The sequence below is a fragment of the Juglans regia genome, chromosome 12, assembly GCF_001411555.2.
Source record: "Juglans regia cultivar Chandler chromosome 12, Walnut 2.0, whole genome shotgun sequence".
NCBI lineage: Eukaryota > Viridiplantae > Streptophyta > Magnoliopsida > Fagales > Juglandaceae > Juglans > Juglans regia.
In genome coordinates this window covers 25,880,522-25,904,177 of record NC_049912.1, presented here as the reverse complement: position 1 = coordinate 25,904,177, position 23,656 = coordinate 25,880,522, and the positions used below count along the sequence as shown (strand labels likewise).

At 36.9% G+C, this 23,656-nt stretch overlaps 3 protein-coding genes and 1 pseudogene across 4 annotated transcripts; 2 read left to right on the top strand and 2 right to left on the bottom strand.

Moving 5' to 3' along the window:
- Positions 1-620: 620 nt before the first annotated feature.
- On the top strand, positions 621-3,350 carry LOC109004959 (sm-like protein LSM1B). Of its 2 annotated transcripts, XM_018983667.2 has the most exons (5): positions 621-1,202; positions 2,010-2,078; positions 2,166-2,281; positions 2,370-2,432; positions 3,065-3,350. In XM_018983667.2, exons 1-5 carry the CDS (start codon positions 1,142-1,144, stop codon positions 3,140-3,142), a joined length of 387 nt encoding a protein of 128 aa, XP_018839212.1. In that variant the 5' UTR covers positions 621-1,141; the 3' UTR covers positions 3,143-3,350. The 2 variants fall into 2 exon arrangements, with proteins under 2 accessions (XP_018839212.1, XP_035539104.1); XM_035683211.1 differs by lacking the exon at positions 2,010-2,078.
- A 2,330-nt stretch (positions 3,351-5,680) lies between these two features.
- LOC109004961 lies at positions 5,681-9,578 on the top strand (annotated as a pseudogene).
- A 669-nt stretch (positions 9,579-10,247) lies between these two features.
- Positions 10,248-12,825, bottom strand: LOC109004960 (exocyst complex component EXO70A1-like). Its single transcript, XM_018983670.2, has 2 exons — positions 10,513-12,825; positions 10,248-10,399 (listed from the first exon to the last, which is right to left on the bottom strand). Exon 1 carries the CDS (start codon positions 12,599-12,601, stop codon positions 10,736-10,738), a length of 1,866 nt encoding a protein of 621 aa, XP_018839215.1. The 5' UTR covers positions 12,602-12,825; the 3' UTR covers positions 10,248-10,399; positions 10,513-10,735.
- Positions 12,826-16,720: 3,895 nt separating this feature from the next.
- LOC109004962 (pollen receptor-like kinase 3) lies at positions 16,721-19,401 on the bottom strand. Its single transcript, XM_018983672.2, has 2 exons — positions 17,960-19,401; positions 16,721-17,724 (listed from the first exon to the last, which is right to left on the bottom strand). The coding sequence occupies exons 1-2, from the start codon at positions 19,260-19,262 to the stop codon at positions 16,943-16,945; spliced, it is 2,085 nt and encodes a 694-aa protein (XP_018839217.2). The 5' UTR covers positions 19,263-19,401; the 3' UTR covers positions 16,721-16,942.
- Positions 19,402-23,656: the final 4,255 nt, after the last annotated feature.

Here is a 23,656-nt window from a genome sequence, read left to right as displayed (position 1 = left end):
GCTTTCTCTACCATTTTGTCCATGCCTTTCGATGATCTCTGCATTAGGTGGGTTCCCAGATATTCATGCCTAGTGGCACGAAAGAATATGATAAACACAAAATGTACGTGATGCAATGTGGCTTTCAATGTCAAAGACTCAAAGTTGTATGGCTAGAAAGGGAAAAAGATATCAATGGTTGAGGGTTCTAAAACTCCCTTAAACCATAAAATAGTTTATTTAGTTACAAAATGATTAATTTTGTGTGATCAGTGTCTCTGTAACACTTCTCAATCTTTATAACCTTACAACAATTTCAAAACTTTCAATCTAATTTTGGTTGCGATTCCCACAAAAGCTTTAAAAAATAATAACCAATTTGGTGCTATTTATTTTCTTTTTTCTAGTTAATTGATAGATATTAATAATGGTTTTTTTTTACTTCATATATATTAATAATGGTTGACATAGAATATAAATGTATTTTTAATAACGATTGACTTGTTATATTTGAAGTGATTTTTTTAGTTTTAATTCGTAAAATTACCACATTGGTATGATTAAAAATATAAGATAAAAAAATAATATCGCTTTAAAAAAAATATAGATAGTTGAGGGGAAAGGGAATCCTACAAGCCGTTTAGTGCCATTCCCATGAAAATTAAACAGAGATCACGAACCTAAAGTACTTCAACTACACAGCTTGTCTTTCTCCAGCTTCTCCCACCATCACCTGCTACTCTTCCTAACCCTAATCAAAATCAAAGTCGACCCCAGAGGAGGAGGAGGAGGAGGAGGAGGAGATATTCCACGTTTTCTCTCTATTTTCGTTCCAATTCCCGTCAATCCCCTCCTGAATCTCTTCCGGTGCGATTGGATCTCAGCGCATTTTACAGCCCCGCCTAGACCCATCAATCCGGAAGAGAAATATCAACCCCCCCGCCCCCCCACCACTTCTTTGGTATCTTGATTTCTAGGGATTTGGATCTGAAAATCTTTGGGTTTTGTTCTTTTCGAATATTTTTGTTGGAGTTAGGCTTCTCGGAGGTCGGGTGGCATATCATAGAGAAATCTGAGCTGCAAATGCCATTATTGGTTTGGTTTATAAAGATTTTTTCGGTGGTTTTTAAGATACCGAAAAAGCTTAATTTTGAGGTCATCAATGTCTTGGGCAGGGCCGGAAGACGTCTACCTCTCGACCTCTCTCGCCAGCTATCTTGACAGTACTCTCTCTCTCTCTCTCTCTCTCTCTCTCTCTGTGGCTTACATTAACATTTAAACGCTTCCGAATTGCTGATGTGCTTTATTTTTTTTCTTGGACGTTGGTAGTTTAAATTTTGGACAAATATTTTTCTTGGTTATGAATTTTGAGATGCGGCAACACTTCATGATGTGATCTTATGGATATAACCGAGAAAGGGATTAGAGTAGTAGTTGTTTCAATGTGACAATGTTTTCTTGTAATTTTGTTGTGCTCTGCAAAGAATCATCTGGATTTCTTTTTCCTAATTTATTGTTTATGTAGTAACATGAGCGTGGCATTAAGACTTTCTGTTTATTTCTTTCCATTTCCGTACATAGGTCATTTTTTTCCTATTCTTTTAAACTCTTTCCAGTTCATTGCACATGCAACGTGAAGCTTAGCCCCTCTGAATTCCCTCTCTTACCTGTTTCTCTTCACAAGCAGGGAAAAATTATTATTACGCTTACTTGGTGCTCTGAGTCTCAAGGATCATGTTTCTGGGCCTTATGTTTAGAATATATACTATTGGTTTCTAGCTTGGGATACTTCATCTTTTAGAAAATATGAATACTTCGTACAAAAAATATTTGCTTGATGCATTAGTGAGAGATTGATTGAATGGGTCTACTTTAACATCTTGGTTTTCTTATGTGGGGCTCTGAAGTATTATCACAATATGACTCTGAAGCACATGGTTGCATGGGTTGTAACTCAAAAAGGCTTATAAATTCAGAATGTAGCACTTTTATTTTCCTTTCTTTGGTCTTCATTGTTATTAATGCTACAGAGAAACTTCTTGTACTGCTGCGAGATGGTCGAAAGTTCTTGGGGATTCTTCGTTCTTTTGATCAATTTGGTACTAATTTTTCCGTTCTTATTGTTCCATGTTTCACATGCTATATTATTTTTAATGACCGAAAATGTTATATTTCTCATATTTCAGCCAACGCCGTACTTGAGGAAGCGTGTGAGAGAGTTATCGTTGGTGATCTTTATTGTGACATTACTTTGGGCCTATATATAATCCGTGGAGAGAATGTTGTTTTAATTGGGGAGTTGGTATGGCGGACTATTAGATACCTTTCATATCTGTTGAGTGAAATGAGCACCCTTGTGTTTTATTAAGATCTGCACTTGATTTTTTTAGGACTTGGAGAGAGAGGAACTTCCCCCACACATGACTCGTGTTTCAGAAGCAGAAATTAAAAGGGTAAGCATTTCCCTGTGATAATTTCTACTAGTGTATCGGGGCATTGGTATGCTGAGCAGGCACCATTGTGAATTGTCATTATATCTGCCATAGCTGCCAGTGCAACTGTGAAGTGCAGTTCATAATGCAGATAGCGTGTATTTGTTGAGATGAGTGCCTTTTTTTTTTTAATAGATGAGTGTCTTTTGTTATTGTATCACTATATTTTTCTAAGCTTCTGGATGTGCCACAGACATGAGGTAATTAGCTCAACGATTCTTCTCAAAGAGGTTCTTTCTTTACTTAGAATTGTGGACCACACAGCAGCATATCTACGTTTAGAAAAATTTTATACATAAGTCTCACACTCCTGCACACTATTCAAAAATATGTGAATATATTCTTTTACCCTCATGTTTCGTGAAATATGAAATATGAAACATGAGGATAAAAGAGTAAAATCACATATTTTTTAAGTGGTGTGCAGAGTGTGTGGCTTCTGTATAACACAACTCGTAGATTTATAATGCTATCTAATTTACTAACACTAAGTGTTTTGAGGCAGGTCGTGCTTTGCCCTGTATTTTTTTTCTTCATTGGACTCCCACTCTCTCTCTCTCTGTCTCTCTCTGAACTGCATTAAAACTTTTCAGGCACAGAAAGCAGAAAGGGAAGCTACAGATCTTAAAGGGTCCATGAGGAAAAGAATGGAATTCCTTGACCTGGATTAATGACGTTTGCTACTTCATGGAGTTCTTTCACGTCTGTCCGCAAATATTACAGCGGCTTCTCTCTCTCTCTCTCTCTCTGTGTTGGCTGTTGGATATTGATAGGTGTTAAGAGGGCCAAAATCTTTGTAATATTTGTTTGAATGAATACAACTACTTCTTTGATGCAGAAGATTGATGATTTTAATGGAGGTTTGAAGTTCATAAACCATTACTTCCTCTTATAATTTATAAATTCAAATCTAAAAATGACGTTGGAAGTTACTGCTTTTCCATGAATCCGATGCTGCCAATTCTTTATTTGTTTAGTGGGGAAATGCCGAAATTTCCCTCTTAAAAGCCTTTTGAAGATGGATTGATATTGGTAGGCAATTTAAGACCTTTTCATTCGGTATTAACCCCTCGTCTGACTTGAAATGGGTATTACTTTTATTTAGAGAAGTTATTGCATTATAAGTGAAGTCACTGAAATATTAAACATATCTAATTCTCCTAAAATAATATGAATAGAATTTTCCTTCAAATTTAGTTGAAGAAATTTTTTCCAATTCATTTAAAAGAATTATGTCAAAATTTTTGCATATATTTTTTTAATAAAAGAATATGTCAAAATCTTAAGTTAAAGAGCTTTGCTATTCATAAGCCACACATACCACATACCCACACCACAATTTCTTTTATTTTTTTCAAATTTTTTTATATTTTTTTTAGTTTTATTCTTCTTAAAATAATTGAATTATTTTACTCATCATTCATATACAACACATTTGATAAGAGAAAAAAAATTAAAAAAGAAAAAGAAAAAAAGGTGATGTATAGTGTGTGGTGTGTGAGGCTTATGGATATAATTTTTTTAAGTTAAAACATATAAAAGAAAAGGTAGATGTTTGTCACGTGCTTAACAGACATATCTTATATTTTATAATTTATAGAGGGTTTGACAAAAACTTAAACTAACCTAATTTAGAGGAGAATTATGTTCAAATAACAATGAAATAGAAGTGTAAGATCTGTAAAAAAAAATATTATAAAAGTAAATTCATAAATTAAAGTGGTTTGATGTGACATGTCATATATACACTATAATAAAAAGAATTTATAATCTAATATAACATTAAGTTATGTCATATTGTGAATTTTCCTTTATAAACTTCTTTTATGAATGAAACATTTCTTGTAATAAAATGGTTGGGATAGTTATGCAAACCCACAGTGATTTGGGGGATCTGGGTCTAGCTTCTATGTATATTTTTGTTTAATTGTGTCATTTTAAGAAATCTTTCCTTTTCAAGTTTTATGAGTGATTCTAATCTCGATTTTGACTAGATTTGTTTTGAAGAAATCTACTTATTAGTTACTATTCACTCTCACACTTTATACCTATAACTTTTTTATTGGGTGTGGGGGTATTTTTTATAAGATGTGAGATGTGGGGTAGTAAATAGTAGTTGATGAGAAGAATTTTTCATTTTTTTTTTATAGAATTCTTGTTTAGTTACTTATTTAATTATAATTATGTCCGGGCGTCAGTTAGCCAACAGGAACTACGGATTGAGACTAAGAAATATACAAAACAAAAATAAACTCCAAAAATATAGTCTATTGATAAAATTTGAAATCATTTAATGAACCCAACAAGTCATGCTTAAATAATTTCAAAATTCGAAATTATGAAAAATGAAAAATTCGAGTTTTTTCAAAAAATGAAAAATTCTATATAATTATTTCATAAAAATGAAATACATAAATCCATATTAGAATTACTTTCAAAATTTAAAAACAAAATATTTCTTCAAAATGCAAAAATAGAGTAAATGCAAAAGATGATTTAGATTAAAAAAAAACAACTAATATTACCTAAACTCAAGGAAGATTTATGTTTCTTGTCATATTTCCACATATTTACCTTCCTGAGGTAGTTCAACATGCTCAACGTAGAATCTCCATATCAGTTTGAGTTTGTACCATTCAAGGCAATATTTGTGCAGAATCTACGTTCTTAAACTAGTTCAATGCTATTAACGTATAATGTGAATCGGGATCTTCCACAATCAGTTTGAGTTTGTACTTTGCATCTTTTTATTGAACGTATTTTTAAATAGTGTATAGGAGTATGAGGCTTATGTTTAAAATTTTTCTTTCTTCTTAAAACTCTTGCAAGGATCTTACGACGGATAGCTATTACAATTTATTTTTATTTTTTAATATTAAAAAAAATGTAATAAGAGCCAAAACCAGTTAACATAACATTTTCTCTTTACTAAACCTGAAGTACTATTAAAACAAATTAAGAAAAATTTTATTTATCTTCTCTTATGTCATATTAATATACCAACATGTTATTTATTTATTTATTTTTAATTTAAATACACATATATTGATGTATAGAAGAATAAAAATCCCAAATGGATGGATTCTCAAAAACTAGGCGTCACCTGTAGTAAGCGAAACAAAACCTATAAAAACGACAGAAAGAAAGAAAAACAGAAGCTTTATAGCTCACGTAGAACAGACGTTCTACCTGAGACATTGAGATTTGAGACTGACGTTCTGACTTTCGTTCCCTCACTCAGTCACTCTCTCTGTGGCTCCAGAAGCTTCGCTCCAATGACGCAGCTCTCCGGTACCCGCACGGCTCTCGCTCTGCTGTGCCTGTGCTCTGTTTACATTGGAATCGAAGCTTCGGTTCATGATTACGCCGGAGAGAGATTCGCCGCCGAAGGCAACGCCTTTGTCGTCCATGCTGGCAGCGACGGAATCTGCTCTTCTCTCCCTACTCCCAGCTACACCTCTACCTCCGCCAATGGCGACTCTTACGTACGGTAAATAACTAAGTTCATTAATTTGCCGAGCCTTGGTTTTTTCAAAGATCAAACTCACTTAATTTGCTTACATTACTTATTTTTTGGGGATTATTTGATTACTTAAGTATAATCTGTCAAGATTTGGTGTGAAACGCGTAATTGCACCCTTAGATACGAACATTGAGCGAGTCTGGTGCGAAATGAAATTTTGGTAGAAGATCATCGGCTGACAACAATAGTTACCGATGTACGCGTTTAAAGATGAAGAAAAGGTGGAAAATTATATAATCTTACGAAAGTCAAATTAGTATCAGGGCCCTTATCTCCTTCTTCCCACCCTCCATTTCGTTCCAGACATGGGCTGTATCCTTGGATAAAAGAATGTGTACTGTGACCAGATGAGAGATATGGTATGGTAAATGAGAAGTCTCTGTACTTTTTAGCCCTTGGGAGGGCCTCAGTGTCAACCAATTCTGATAATGGAGATTTAAATCTCAGTAGCACATTAGTACAATCCAAAAATGTCTAAGAAGCATTTTCCAAAATCTACTTTCTTTCTAAATGAGCTCAATAGTGGACCAGTGGAAATCTATTGAAAGAAACAGAATAGTTTTTTAACTTTCGCCAGCATTTCTTATTGATTGTACTGAAAGTTGGTGTACCGCTACTTAGTTTTACATTTTTCTCTCTCATGCTCTGTTGTTTCCATTTTAAAATTATTTGTTCCGTCGCCTGACATTATGTGGTAATATAAAATCAGTCTTGAAAAGGTTACGTTTCGGAGAGACAAGGCATTTGCTAACTTCAGCACGGGTTTGGTCCATGCTATTGTTTTTGAGGTGGAAGATAGACACATCATTGGGGGTTCAGCCTATGGGGGTCAAAGAGCAGTCTGTTGCACGGCAGATCTTGCTAAATTAGGTGTATGTTTGGAAGGAGAAATCATTCACCACCCATCTACAGAGAATCCGGGCTGGCCCCACGTGTTTAATGTCTCATTCAATGTTGATGAACTAGCTGCAAGATCACCATCAAAGTCAATACAGATAACTAAAACTGGGATGTACAACATGTATTTCATTCATTGTGATCTAAAGCTGAAAATTTTGGTTGAGGGAAAAACAATATGGAAAAATCCTGCTGGTTACTTACCTGGTAGAATGGCTCCACTTATGAGTTTTTATAGGTTCATGTCCTTTGCTTTTGCAATACTTGGGATCTTTTAGTTCTCTCAGTATGCAAGATATTGGAGAGAAGCTCTTCAACTGCAGAACTATCTAACACTAGTAATAACACTGGGCATGTTTGAGATGACTATATGGTATTTTGAGTATGCTGAATTCAAAGAGACTGGAATCAGGCCAACTGGGATAACCACGTGGGCGGTCACTTTTGGGGCTGTTAAACGTACAGTAGCCTGTGTGATCATTTTAATGGTTGCAATGGGCTATGGTGTTGTGAGACCTACTCTTGTTGGGCTTACATCAAAGGTGGTCATGCTTGGGGTGACCTTCTTTGTGGCATCTGAAGTACTTGAATTGGTAGAAAATGTTGGTACAGTAAGTGACCATTCAGGAAAGGCAAGACTCTTTTTGGTTCTTCCTGTGGCAGTCTTGGATGCTTTTTTCATTCTTTGGATATTTACTTCCCTCTCTGCAACATTAAATAAGCTTCAGGTAGTTAGTTTGGATCTGCTATTATTTCATATTAGTATTTCTTTCTTTGAAGATCATATGGCTCTTTTCCCCCCAATTCATAGTTTAACTTCATAGCATGTAGTTTAGACTTACAGAAGATGGAATCACATGGCTTTCCATATTGGTTTCAAATTGAGAATAAAATCTAGTTGAAAGTTTACATATCTATACAAATGAAAGCAGGATTTATGGGATTAAGGAATCTTTGATCACTTGTGAAAAGAAGGAAAGAAAGATTGCTCCCAAGGAAACTGTTACAATCATGGGTACTCGAGGAATATTAAGCCCTGGAAACCGTGTCAAAACCTATTAGATTTCCATAATCCTTCAAATGATATACAGGGCAACTTTTTTATGAATTTTCTGCTTTGATGATAATTTTGCTCCAAACCATGCAACTAGAGAACAAACAGAAGGTTTTCATCTTGAATTTTCATGATTTCTCTCTCAGATTGTAATCGTCTTACACCTGGCCATTCACATTAGTTTTTTACTATTAAAGTCTGACCCATTTTACTTTGTGTCTTGTACTTTGTAATTTGGTGGTTGCTCAGACCTTAGCTCCATTAATGCTGTATTAAGTATTGCTACCTCATCTTCTTATGTGTTCTAATATGTAATGACAGGCTAGAAGGATGATGATTAAACTGGACGTATTCCAGAAGTTTACAAATGCTTTGGCAGTAGCCGTTATTGTCTCAGTGGGTTGGATATGCTATGAGGTAATGCACACACACTGGAACTTCCATATGTTTAAGAAGAAAAGGAAAAGAATATGAACTACTGACGTGTTCAAGAAAGTCTGCTGAATGACCTGCTCAACTTATAAAAAAAACTGCTAGTTGAATCTATAACTGCCTCTATAGAAATTAGGGAATGTGAAGATATCATAGAGGTTTCATTAAAAACCCTTGGAAGGACAAACAGTAACCTCAAAGCTTATCAATTCCTTTATTATATGGTAACTAGGTGCGCAGATGGATTCAAGCTAATTAAAGTTTATAGGATGCATAGTAAAAGTAAGCAAAGTTTTTTAAAAGTACTCGTAATTTTAGGACAGGTTGGATTTAGAATGCCTGAACAAGATGGATTGGATTTGTTTCAATTTAGTATTTTGTTTCTTTTATCCTTGCACTGTGTTATCCTTGTCCGGATAATGGAGTCACATCTTACCTGATCCATCTTTGAACTTTCAGCTTCATACAAGGTCATTGATAAAATATTTCACCCAACTTGGTACTTTGCAGCTTTATTTCAAATCTGCAGATGTATACAATGAGAAGTGGCAAACTGCATGGATCATCCCAGCGTTTTGGCAAGTCCTGTCATTCTTTCTCCGATGTGTTATTTGTGCTCTTTGGGCGCCCTCTCGGAACTCAACACGGTAAAGCCAAAGAAAAAGATTTTTTTTTTTGCCTATTTCCAAACTGCGTCTCTTAGCTAAGGAACTCATTACCACATTTGGCATGACATATATACTTACTTTGAAGATGCAAGCGAAGAGTTTGACAAGGTCGACACAACACTAAACCTCATAAGACCCGTCCCAATGCCTTCTAAGGATGTTCGAAGGCACCTGAAGCAAGACCAGTGCAAGGCAGCAATGGAGTATCAAACGGTGATTCTGAAGAAGACAAGATCAAATAAAATTTAAATCCAGTTGCAAATCTGGTGTCCTTGTTGTAATACCAAATTCCCACTAGCATGTATTCTCAAGTAGGGATGAAGGCACAAAACATTCCCAATTCCAGGTTACGACTCTCACTTGACTTGGCTTTTCATTTGTTATTTCTGAAAATTTATTCGTTGGTGTTGTCTCTCCGCCCCTGTCAAATTATTTATTGAATTGCTCAGTTATTGGTGTAAGAGATGAGAATATAAATTTAAGTGGGTTCTCGTGCTCCTGATCCTTTAATATGATTATATGAAATTGATAGCTTTTTCATGCGAAGCTAAGGGCTCGAGTAGCTTCAACGACCTGATTTGCATGTCGTTTCTCCTTCTTGGTTTACTTGAACTACAACTACAACTCCACTTTCTATCCTCCTTGATTACTAAACTCCACGTCGTCTTTGTCCTTGCAAAGTGCGAAGTGCCCGTAATCTTGATTTGGCTGAAAAGGCTTCTTATGTGAAATTACGACACTCGATGATTCATATGTTTGGGTAGGGATCACGCATCAGATGCAAGTAGATATTTTTTTCCTTTCAAATATTCTTTAATGCAAGACTGCAAAACATGGCAATTATTTTCCTGATCAATGGTTTATTTTTCTTTTCTTTTCTTTTCTTTTCTTTTAAGACCCAAACACAAACAGAAGTTTGAGGCTCTAAGCTACAACAAAATTCTCACTGTTAGTGAATCAACCAACCTTAACACCCTCGACATTTGATCAATAAAGAAGGAAACTTATTTTGCCAGGATATTCTTGACTACGTGATCTGAGCTTCAGGAAATTCCATACTACCTACAGAGGGTGCAGCCTGGATTGCCAGCAATATTACATGGACTTCTAACAATCTGAAACTAATATATGCAAGTTTTTTAGCTACCAAATATCTTGAGCAATTCTCCATTAGTTTTCCATCAAATTGTGGACGCTTTGTCTAATCATACTTAACTCAATCAGAGCTGGAAACATTAATTACATGGTATAGAAGTCACAAGAAGTCTGAACAGGAAACTGATTCCATTTCCCATATGATCACAGCCAGAAATGCAACATGATACTTGAATGCATCTGAAGCTACAAAAGGGAACTGCTTGTGGACATTAAAAACTGAATTAAAACACACATGCAACAAATTCCAGTATGAACAAAAGAAACGAAATATAGAATGTGCTAAGCTAGGAGAACAAATCGAATGCTTACAGTGTAGAAAGCATTCGGGCCGAGGAACTTGGCTTGTTCCGGAGAGCTCTTCACAGACAAGGTGATCTCACCCAACAGAGAGAACATTGAATGATGAAATTCAAGCGAAACAGAAAGCTCAGGAAATCCCAGATTGACCAGCCACAACATCACCCAGCCACTCCACAAAAAGCAATAAAATAAAAGAATCTGTACTAGGTTGCTAACTCTCAACCTCACTCCATCAATGAGATCTCCTTCTCATCATGTTCTGGGAAACAGGGTATCCTTCGAAGAAATCCAAGACAGCAGTCTCCAAATCCTCTGCAGAGTACTTGATGCAATTCTCCGGGTGCCTTCCGCTCTCCAGATGGCTCCTGAACCGACCAAGAAACGATCTATAAGCTGGGATTAACTTCTCAGATATGGATATTCGCAGCTCCTCCCTGAGCTGAGTATCGGGCACCAACCACGCTGCTTGAGTCCTGTGAACCTCCTCAAACATGGTGTTGAACTGCTTGAACCTCTCTCGCAAAGCAGTCTTGGAAACGCCAGACGAAAAGCTCCCACTCACATGCAATCCCTCATCTCTCAAACAGTGCAACACCCCCATCCAGCTCGCCCTCTCGTAACTAGTCGCAGCCTGCCTCAACTTTCCGGATAGCTTCTTCAGATAGTCGTCTCCGATCATTTCTCTCAGCTCCGGCAACCCTTTCACTTTCTGGACAATGTAATGCACGTTGTTCATCATAAACAAATGCGCTAAGGGTGCTTCCTTGTAATGCTTCGACTTGCCCTCCAGATTGAATTGCAAAATCACAATCACCCAAATCAAATGAAGCGCCAAAGGAGTCCTTCCCTCTAGCTCCGCAAACTCCATATCCGGAGTCGTCGGATCACCCGAATACCTTGACCCCGTAGACGGTTTTGACACGACGAGGTTATTCATAGTCTGCTCGTAATCCGGAATCAAGCTTATATAATTCATGACGTACCTCGTCAGCGGGTGAATCGTCCCTCCCGGCACCGGAACCCTCGATGGCTCCCGAAGTACCGCGTTCTCGAACTCCGATAAGATTCCCCTTGCTGCCTCCGCAAGCCGAGATAAAATCTCCGCCGCCTGAGTCCGAATCGACTCGGATGATTTCGATTCGAACACGATGTCGATATCCGGTATCAAATTCATCAGCTCGTCGTGGAGGTCAAGGGTTTTGAACAACTTCTCGGGGGATCTCCGGCTTCTACTAATCTCGTCGGCAAAATTGAATAACTGGAACGCCGGGCCCTTAACCGTCTCCAAGAAACACTCGTCGTCCACGGATGTTCCCATTTCTTCGAATATCTGTTCACAGAGCTTCTTCTCGCTTGCAAACAAAACTCTGACGCAGGTTTTTGCGGCCCGTATCCACCGCCGTATCTTCGTCTCCAGCTGCTCCCACTCCAACCTCTGAATATCGCCGATACTCAGTTTTTCGATCCCTAGCCTCCGAAAACTCGCGTCGATTGCCGGTTTTCGGACGCTGCCGTAGACTTGAATGCACTCGCGGAGGTAACCGGCGGAGATCATCCTGTCGGCGATGCTTCGGAGGTCGAAGATCGCATCTGAAGGTACCAGATCGATCTCGCGGATGCTACTGCTGGATCTGTAGCTCGATCTTCTGCTGGCGTCCGCGAGATCCCCTCCTCCGAAATGGTCGTCGACAAAGTCTCCGAGTTCAGCAGAAGGAGTACGAGGAGTAGCAGAATTAAAAGAAGAAGAAGAAGAAGAAGAGTGAACAGAGGAACTGGGATCGCTGGTGATGCTGGTGAACGAGTCGGTCTCGAAGGGAGAGGTGTAGGTGAAGAGGATGTTGCGGAACTCTTCCTCGAGGCGAGCCATGGCGATCTTGATGGTGGCGTTGACCTTGTTGCCGCTCTGACTATCGAGGGAGGTAGAAGACAACGAGCGTTGGATTTCATCGACGGCCTGTAAGTACCGATCGACCTCCTGGCGATCGGACTCGAAGATCATTCTATCTCTCGCTTCTTCGCAAGCCGTCGAGTCCCACACTAGAATTATCTTCTCCGCCGCATCTAACGGTATTCTGCAATCCTCCGGCGGCGGCTCCATTCCAAGAAAAAAAAAATCTTATCTTCAAACGTATAAATCTGGTAAAAGCTAGCTGGTGGTGGAACTATTTGGACTAGGATAGTAATTGGTAAGAAATATATGGAGCTACAGAGAGAGTTTTGGAGATAACGGCTATGGTGGTGGTGGTGCTGCTGATGGCGGCGATGGTGGTGGAGCTCTGGACATGCATGTATGTATGTATGAATGGCTGCGCTCTTTTTGCATTCTCTCTTTTTTTTTTTTTTATTAAAATTATTTTATTTCCGGGTTTGTCTTGACACTAAAGGTAGGTTTGGCGGGTGAGATGAAAATTGTGTGTTTTATTTTGAAGTTTAAAATATTATGTTTTAATATTATTATTATTTTGAGATTTGAAAAATGTGTATTAGGATTTGAAAAAGTTAAATTATTTATTATATTTTGTATAAAGATTTAAAAAATGTGTAATGATAAAATGAGATGAGATGAAAATTTTATATTTTGTTTTAGTTACCAAAGCCCTAATTTTTGGAGTACAAATTGCATACGTAAGAAATTACGAGAAATTAAGGACTTGGTGTTGACAATTAGACTTTAGTTGTGATTGGCTGCCACTCTGTCTGTCTAGATTCTGTTTTGGATCTGTCACACTTGTTTAATCAATTGCGGTAAAAATTTACTAATTGTTAAATATTCTCAGAATCTGAAAATAATTCTAACAATACGATATTTTTATAATAAAGAAGCATTTCACATCATCCGTATTAAACAAATAATAATTATAAGAATATTTAATTTAAACTGGATATTTACGTATTCTCATAATATCTATTTTTCCGTACCATCTAAAATTTGACCCAGATGTAAAAGGCATTTTAAATAAGTTATCTTATTTATGAGCTAAAGTAGTTTATATTATTCTCTCTCTCCAAACAATATCAGTTTCACTATACCTTTTCTCATAATTTCTAGGTTTTTATATATTTTAATTTTTTAGGTTGTTGGATATAACATGAAGCTAATTTTCTACATATTTTGATCCTTTATATTTGAGAATAAAGTTAATTTAGGTTGCTGGACATATTTTATATATTTTAGATATATAACTTATTGGAAATTATGAAAATAAAGATTAAAAAAATTAATATATTTTGATATGTTTTTAATAGAATATGAGTTTAAAAGTAGAAAAAATAATTAAAAAATTATTAAGATGGCTAATTCAATGTGGGGTTCAACTTTTGAATGGGTAATTAAAAGTGGCATATTTGACTACAAACTTTGCATTAGGATATAAGCTAAATCAATTCTAATTCTCTTAGTAGATGAAAAATCTAATTTATCACCTTTTAAATTGTAGTATCTTGATATATTATGAAATGATTGGTAAACAAGGAATAAAATATAATCATTTCATATATGTCGCATAGTTCATGGATGAAATAGTGCTTAAAAATAGAGATATCTTGTATGGATAATTTTATTTATTTATTCATTTAGTTTGCAGTCTTTATTGCGATTGGGTTGGTATTGTATTGTTTAGCCTCGTTTGTTTCCTATATACAATCCTCCTTAGAGGATTGTATTGCAGACCCATATATGAAATGACCAAATTGTCCTATTTTTAGGCTTGAATTGATTGCATTACCCCATTTCTTCTACAACCTAAACCAAAACATTGAAACTGGGTCCTTCTCGCTGCAGTAAGGTTTTTGTCTCTCTACCTTGACATAGAGCTCTGTCTTTCCAAGGGGTTAGTGTAGCTTGTAAGAATGTCTGATAGTGATCTCTCTACTCTGTGGGAGGGACTTAAACCTATAGACAATGAATATGACACCATAATTTTGTCAAACAAAACACTGGAGGCAGTAGCTCAAAAAGGCAAAAAACATTGAAACTGGAATATAGTTTTGGCCTCTGCGCGTGCCCCAACAGATTTTCACTATTTTCCTCAAGCTGTCCTCAAGGTTTCTACAACCTCCTAGGCCACCATTGACGCAAAGCACAGCTCCATTATTCCATTGTTTTTCTCAAGTTTTTTTTTATTTTTTATTTTTATTCCTCTTTCGTATTATTTTGATCACTTTTCTTCATTTTAATTTATGTCTTTGGAGCCTGATAGTGGGTTTGAAACGTGGAGTTGGGGTTTTGCAAAACAATAGTGGGTTTGACATGTGGAGTTTGGGCAATTAATTTAAACAATAGTGGGGCTCGGTTGCTTGAACTGGAACCGTGGGGTGAGGGGGATTGCGTTGGTTAATTTCATATGGGTATGGGGGTGATTTCATCTGGGCGCAAGGGGGGGCAATTTCATCTGGGTATGAGTTGGTTTCGACTTCATTGGGTGATGACAATGGTGTAAAGGGGTGGTGATTTCATCTTGACGAATCACTGGTTTGTTCCTTCATTGGACGAGTTTCTCGTCACTTTTCTATTGAAAAATTGAACTCGTCACTTTTCTATCGAAAAATCGATTTCATTATGTCTAATGAGGACTGGTTTGTTCATTAAGCTTGTGATGCAGTCTCCGAACAAACCATTAAAAAAAAAGGGAGGAGGAGGAGGAGGCCTGGAAGGATACGAAGTTGGCGTCCATTTGTCCACGGCAATAACTATTTGTTAATAGTTCGGATATTTTTGGTACCTAAACTCGGCCCAGTGTTTGGTCCATCGAATCTGTTAGCTTACTTTGAGAGGGTTATGGGCCACATACAAGCCGCCCAGTTGAAGATGGAGCAAAAATGATCTAGTGATGCGCTGTCTCTCACACCCCTTCTCTCTCGAAATTAGCAAACCTCTCTATAAACAAATGAATTTCAATTTCAACTCTCGGACAACCCAACAAATTAATATGCCTAAGGCCATGTACTAGTCCCATCAGCTCTGCATAATTATTAGAATGATAACCAGTTTATACAGCAAAAGCACTAAGCAGTTCACCTCTAGCATTTCAGATTACCCCTCCTGCACCTGATTTCCAAAAGAACAACCATCCACATTGACTTTAACCCAGCCCTCCTCCGAACGGCGCCACTGATTTGTTTTAACAGTCAACTCTATTGCAGGAACAATCGGCAAATTCAAGCCTCGTAAGATCTCCCCATCTTGCCGACTAATAGAGCTAACATCCTTCAATTTGATCGTAGCCCATGCCACCCAGAATTTAATAGAAGACCATACCTGCTGAGCTGATTCCTCTACACTCTCCATTCTCGCATTGCACCTTCGGCCCTATAATCTCCATGTTATAATGGACGGTAAAAGGCTCAGCAGTTGGCCAGATTTTGATGACTTACGAGCTCTTCGATGCCAGCTTTCAACCCTATATGGAGCTATTCTTTCTAAATATATACTATTCATTTCACTTGAAGTAGATTGAATTCTTATCCAACGATATCAACCTGTCCACTGCCAGTATTCGACATTCATTTGCATGCATAGTTTATACATGTGTGTGTGTGTGTGTATATATATATAAATATAATATACAATAATTACTATTGAAGGGTACAAGACTATTCTTTAATCCATCAAATTATCGTTTATATTTACAATATAATAAATTATCAAAGTAATTAATTCATCTATAAACTATAGCTCATTTGATAATTTATTCATTCATGTCGTGTGTGTTCCATTAATCACACCTTAATATGTACAATTAGAGTCTATGAAATAGAGAAATGTTGAATTGAAAAATTAGAGATAACGAAAGACAGTTGAACAAAAGATAAGTAGAATTTGTGTCGGAGATGATGATTAATGTTCCCTCAATTTGGTGCTTTTTCTGTTAGACATGATCTCGTTTGTTTTTACAACTTCTCTCAACTCATCTCATCTTATTTAATCATTAGAACTTTATCAAATTCTTTTACAAAATAAAATAAGAAATTCAACTTTTTAAAATAAAAAATATATATATTATAATAATATTTTATTCAACTTTTAATTTTAATTTCAACTCATCTCATCGCATCTACGAAAACAAATAAGACAGTAGCTACTAGGCTAATCTTTGTGTTGCAAAATTTTTGGAAACATTTTGAGATTCTAGTAGCTTTTTTTAATTCAAGAAAAACACTTTTTTTTTTTTTTTTACATGTAATACCGTCCGAAACGTGATCAAGGAAAAAAAAAACATTTTAAAAGTTTGAGAAAGAAATTAATGTTTGAAATTTACATAATATACATAAATTGGGTCCATATGCATTAATGATTTTTCATTCGACCTTAATTTCTCTTCGCAAAAGGAAAAAAAGAACTTCTTCTATGATATTGATATACCAACAACTAATTCGTTTTTAGAGTCGAATACTTGGGGATATCCTCGCCTGATCAAAAATAGAAAATAAAAAAAATTCTTTACACAGATGATGAGAAGTCAAAGGAAAAATTCTTATGATCACTATGATGCCCTGACCGACTTGCATTAATGCTGTCCGAGGAAATCATCCTCCCAGAGTACCCGCCAGGGCCTTCATGTGAACTTCTTGATACGTGAGCTTGTGGCACTGAATCTGCATAGCCGTCTCGAAGCGATGGTAAGACATGCATTGCCCTAGCCTCCCCTTGCCCTCCCTCCACCTGTATCTCCTCTATCCTTCTAACAGCTTCCATCATGTCCAGCCGCTCTGGGTACGTTTCAGTGCAAGCTGCACCTATGTAGAGAAGCTTCTTCATCTCAACGACTGAATTAGCAGAGCTTGCAATCTCTGGATCAAACACCTCAGATTCTCTCCCATCAGCAATGGCCGATGCTACCCATTGGACCACATCAATGCCACCCTTAGTATTGCTTAGATATTGAGAAGGATATTTCCCAGTAAGAATTTCAAGAATGACAATCCCTAGACAATAGACGTCACATGCAGGAGATAGTTGTCCAGAATGAGCTGCCTCCGGTGCCTTGTATGCAAACAATTCTTGCGCTGCATTTGCAGGGTTGATCAATGGGCTAAATCCATACTCGGAGATCAATGGGTCATAGTCAGGGCTGAGAAGAACATTGCTGGATTTGAGATTGCCGTGGGGTATGTCAGAGGATGCAAGTTCGGTGTGAAGATAACCCATCCCTTTAGCAATTCCTTTAACAATCTTCAGACGGGCAGGCCAATCAAGTTCTGTGGGTGACGGTCCACGCTCACCTAAAGAAGTAAAATAGTCTTATCAGGACTCATTACTCATTAATCTCGTAAGATAAAATAACCTAAATCACAAAAAATGCATATATAGACTTCGCATTCTACGTGCATGCATGGTCCCAAGCAGACAGAGGAAACTTGAACAATTCATGTTCCATTTTTCCTTCTGATGTTCTTAGTAAGCTGCATAGGGTCAAAAGTGCAGAGTTCACAAGGGTGTTTTTCTATCAAGTCGTACCATGCAATAGATGAAGTAAACTCCGTCCGGGAATGTACTCGTAGACCAACAGCTTCTCGTCTTTTCGGTAATGGTAAGCCAAAGGCGTCAAGATATTCTGGTGGCGTTGGTTGGCGAGCCGCCTCATCTCTGCATCAAAAACATCTCTTCCAAGTGTGTTCATTTCTTTCATCCTCTTCACCACCACTGCCACCCCATTAGCCATAACGGCTTTGTATGAAGACACCAATGCCCCATTTTCAAGCACTTCTGCGGATGCCTTCATCAAATCCGACAACCCAAAGACACCCTTTTCTTCATTCACCACCACCAATTCTCCCATCCCGACGCCCTTGCAATTAATGGATCCTTTACGGCTTGTGTTGTTGCCCCCCTCTCGCATTGAATCCGCTTCTTTCCCATTTCGCACAGACTGAGACACGTGCACCTCAACGGCTTCTTCCTCGACATCTTCATGCGCATCGAAATCTTCTCTATTTCGCCTAAACCTCACAACGAGCACAGCAACAATCGAAATAAACGCCACTACTGATGTCATGATCGCGGCAATCATCTTCTTTGAACCGTCCCCGTTGCCAGTGGTCGGCTGATCAATTGCCTTTTGGCATTCCCTGCCCAACTTTTCCCCACAAAGTCCAGCATTTCCGGCAAATGAACTTGCATCAAACCTAGAAAAGCTGCTAGCCGGGATTTCCCCTTCCAATCTGTTGTTTGAGACGTTGATTGATGTCAATGTCGGTTGATCTAAAGAGGGAATTTCTCCTACAAACTGATTGTTTTCAAGATGCAATTCCATTAGATTGGAAAGTTGAGCTAGTGAAGAAGGGATTTTGCCCGTAAGTTTGTTGTCAGAAAGATAAATTTTCTTCAAGGACTCCATTTTTGCGAAGTAATCCGAGGGAATTTCACCCGAAAATTGATTCCCTGACAAGTAAAGGGCCTTCAAAGCACCTAACCGGTTGAATTCGGGGATCGGACCCGAGAAGGCATTATTTGTAATGCTAACACTTCTAAGCGCCTGCATTTCAAGTAAGGCTTCAACATCTATTTTCCCCGACAAGTTCATTCCTTCAAGGCGAAGTCCTGCCACAATGCCATTGTAACAAATTAGTCCGATCCAATAGGCCCCTTCTTTGCATGGCAACGAGCCAGGCACCCAAGAACTTAGCGCATCGGCTTTTGTAAATGATTTTTTGAGCTTAAGCAAAGCTTCAGACTCGATTATAGAATGCGTCGTGGGAGAAAGGACCAAGAAAATGAATAAGAAAAGAGATGGCCGAAGGAGAAGCTGAGCCACGGCCATTACTCAGCCGGTATCTTGATGCCCAAGGAAGGCCTTCTTGGCCGCTGAAGATTTTGTTGAAATCTTCTTCTTTCTTTTTTTTTTTTCTTTTCTTTTTGGGGACTTTCTCCCATTTACCCATTTTTTGTTCTTCCTTAATTTGATGGGCTATTTGTGAATGGTGTGTATTCTTCTGGGAGACAGTGCGAGGAGAGCCACAAAATCAGAGAAACGTAAGGGATTTACGGAGAATGAAAAGTTGAATTGGTCAATTCTCAAATAACAGAACACATCTTGATTATTTAAGTCTAATTATCTATATATATCTATATATAACTAGCAACTAATCTTGCAAAACTAACGGAATTTCATGTTATACCTTACCTACTGAATTCTATCAATTTTTAAAACAGGTTTTGTTTTTTATTTTTAAACAAAAAAACGGTTTTTTTATCATTTTCTTTATTAATCTACTTCTATTTTTAAAGATACGTACAAAAATGCCTAATAAAATAAACAAAATAAATCTATTTAAAATTTTTTACATCACACAACATCTACGTATCAAAATTTAATTTAAAAAATAAATTTTATATTTTGAATCTTACCGATCTAATCTTAACATATAGATGATGTGCAAGATCTTCAAATAGCATTTTTCAAAAAAATTATAAAATATTTGTTTTCAAATTCGTTTCGTATAATCTTCTAGAATCAGACGTCAGATAGTCTAGCAGTTGAGTTTTGATGTGGTGTTAATTTTTGTTTTTTAAATAAAGTGAAATAATATTTATAATAGTGAGTATATAAATATTGTATAGTTATTTTAAAAAAATAAATATGAAATTTCTATAAAAAAAAAAATTTAATAATAAATTAGATTATTTTTTAAAATAATTTTATAATACTTACATATTCTATACATTACTCTTAAATAAAAAGACTGCTTAGACATCCTCAATCCTTCCTTCTCGTGGGCCGGAGGCCCACCAAGCAACTTTGATAGTCTTCCTCGAGAAAGACACATACATGGCTGGTTAGGCCGACAAATAACCCTAGTTATGCATTCTGTTGACATGTGTTCATGTAATCAAGGTGGGGTTCTTTTTTCCCAGGTTGAATATTGGGATGTTAGTTGAAATGCATGTACATTATAAAATTAAAATATAAAAATGATTTTGTATTTTTGGACCTTTTGGTGCTTGTTTTAGGTTCTATTTAGATATTGAGATATTTTTAAGTATTCTATGAGTTGGATGGAGGAGCGCTCACCTGGGCGGACGCTTCCCTTACATGCGTTACAAAGCAATGTAACGCATGGTTTTACATGACTTTAAGCTATGCGTTATTGCTATTTAAATAGCAGATTAAAGGCTGGCCTTAAATGTCAAGGCCAGTCGTGTGGAGTGGGCTATATATAGCCTCCCTCAGTTGATTTTTTTGATCATCTGAAATACAATATTCTTTCTCTTTTTGTTATCTTTTGAAATAGTATTTAGGTTGTGGATATATTGAGTGTTACTCTAATTTATACTACGTAACACATTGCCACTAAGAGAAGATGCTTGAGATTTGCTAAAATAGATAAACTTGTGGAGCAACAGTAAGCTGTGCTTGAGATATTTTCTGCTGTGCTTTCTAGCACTGTGAATAGTAATGAAAAAATAATTATAGAATATTAAATAATAGTGAATAATAATAAAAAGTATGTAAAAAATAATAATAAAATAATAAATAATAGTGAGATATTCTCAATACTTGAGTATCGAATTAATTAGTCCTTAGTTTAATTTTGAAAGCTTGAAATTTGTTTTAACATTTTAAAAAAATTTTAAAGAAAGAAGATATGTACCGTAAATTTATAAAAAGTACTCTAAGCTGCTAAAAAAAAATTAAAATTATACCTTTTTAAAAGCACCAAATTGATACTGTTGTTAAAAATATCATGTAAATAACGCTGCAGTTTTTAAAAATCATTATAGCAAATTTTAAAATTGTTTTTCGTGCATGTTAACCAGACAAGAAACAACTTTTTAATACTATATTTTTTAATAAATTTCAAGCTTTATTATAAAAGTTGGATCATCGGGAAGCAAATTAAGGCATTGCCTCCTATGCTCCCACAAAAATTGATTAACTATAACATGATATTTTCATTGTCAGATGAAAAATGATTTGTGGGAATTTAAAGTCATTCTATGGAGAGCTTCTTTTGTTTTTAAAAAAAAAAAGATTTACTCGAGAAAAACTCATTTTTTATAATTAGGAGAAGTTTGGATTCAGTGATGAGTTGAGATGGGTTGAGATGGTTTGTGAATAGTAGAATACAAGTTGAATTATTTATTATATTTGGTATAGAAATTTGGAAAAGTTATTTTGGGATTTGAAAAAATTGAATTGTTTATTATATTTTATGTAGAAATTTGAGAAAGTTGTAATGATGAGTTGAGATGAGTTGAGGTGGATTTTGAATCCAAACCTCTCCTTAATCACACTTGTATCTGAGATTTTTCTTGTAAAATAATAAAATATAGTATTGTCATATTCTTTAAATTACACTTTGTTCAGGGAGTACATGCATCCCATGCAATCCATGCAACCCACGGCACATAGCCTGCAGCTAATGCAAATCATTCTAAGCAGCACGCACAACAGCACCCAACGGCACCTCATGCAGACTCCATGTAACGTACACAGTAGCATCAGGAGCCTTCCAGAATAACCTCAACAAATCACATGTTGTAACCAACTCATTTGCTAGCTGTAAAATTATCCTGACAAGTAGAGCATATTCTTTATTCTATGTATATATTTTGAGAGGCTCTGCCTCATTGTTTTTGCAATGGAAAACATATAATATAAAGAGTACAAATTCGAGCATGGTATCAGAGCATACCTATGATACCTACGACTCCTCGTCTGACCTCCTCCTTTTCTTTTCTTTTTTTCCTTTCCTTTGCCATATGGCATCATGTCTGATTCCTCAGCCACCCTCTCTTCCTCCTCTCATTCTCTACCTTTACCTGATTTCTCTGATATTCTCTTAGTGAAACTTACTACCAAAAACTATCTACTCTAGAAAGTTCAACTAGTACCACGAGGCCAACATCTCTTCAAATATGTTGATGGTTCTTGCCCAGCTCCACCTACCCAACTACCTGATTCCTCAGCCAACCCAGAATACGAAATATAGGTTAAGCAAGACCAACTGGTCATGTCGGTGTTAATATCCTCTCTTTCAAAATCCATCATTGCTCAGGTAGTGGGATGTGCTTCTGTTCGTGATGTTTGGTTGTCATTGGAATCTACTTATGCCTCTTCCTCTCAAGCTCGTTTAATTCAAACCCAACTTCAGCTTGCCTCCCTTAAGAAAGGTTCAAACTCCATAGCCGCTTACTTTCAAAAAGCCAAAACTCTCGCCGACATCATGGCTACTGCTGGACGTCCTCTGCCCTCCATCGAGTTTGTGCCCTATCTTTTGGCTGGCTTTGGACCTGATTATGATGCATTGGTGTCATCTGTAACCACACGGCTTGATCCCATCTCTACTAAAACACTTCTGCATCATCTTCTTGCCCATGAAGCTCGACTACAGCATCACGCTGCTACTACCTATGTTTTCTCATCACCTAAAATCTCAACAAATGTTTCCACTCGGTCTCCTTCTTTTAGTTGTGGTCGTGTAACACGTGGTCATCCAAACTATGGTCGAAATCGTAGAGCTTGTTCGAGCACCCATGGCCGTGGTTTTTCTGGTTTTACAAGTACATTATCCACCTTCCTTAACTGACTTTAGACCAGTGTGCCAAGTTTGTAACACGGTTCGCCATACGGCTCTTACTTGTATCTACCGTTTCAACCAAGCCTATACACCTATAGCTCCTGCCTCAGCCCATTACAGTGCCTCCCACGATACATCAAATGGAGCTTGGTACCCTGACACAGTGGCAACGAACCACATTATGAGTGAGCTTGCCAATCTGAACCTCCAGTCTGCAGAATACCATGGTCTCAATCAACTTCGTGTTGGCGATAGTTCTTATGTCCCAATCACACACTCTAGTTCAGCTCTCTTCTCCTCTTCTTCATCTCAATTTATTTTGACTAAACAACTATGTATCCCTTCCTTTGCCAAGAACCTCATTTTTTTCCGTCAATTTTGTTCAGATAATAATGTATTCTTCCAATTTTTCTCTGATCATTTCTATGTAAAGGACTGCACCACAGGGAATCTACTGCTCCAAGGGACAACAACAAATAATGGACTTTATACTTTCTCACCACAATCCCCTTAGGCCCATTCTAACTCACTTTCTTTTGTCCCACTATGGCACTCACGCCTTAGCCACCCTTCCCTCAAGGTTGTCCATTATGTCCTTTTACAACATGGTCTTCCTTTTGATGAAACGTCTTTT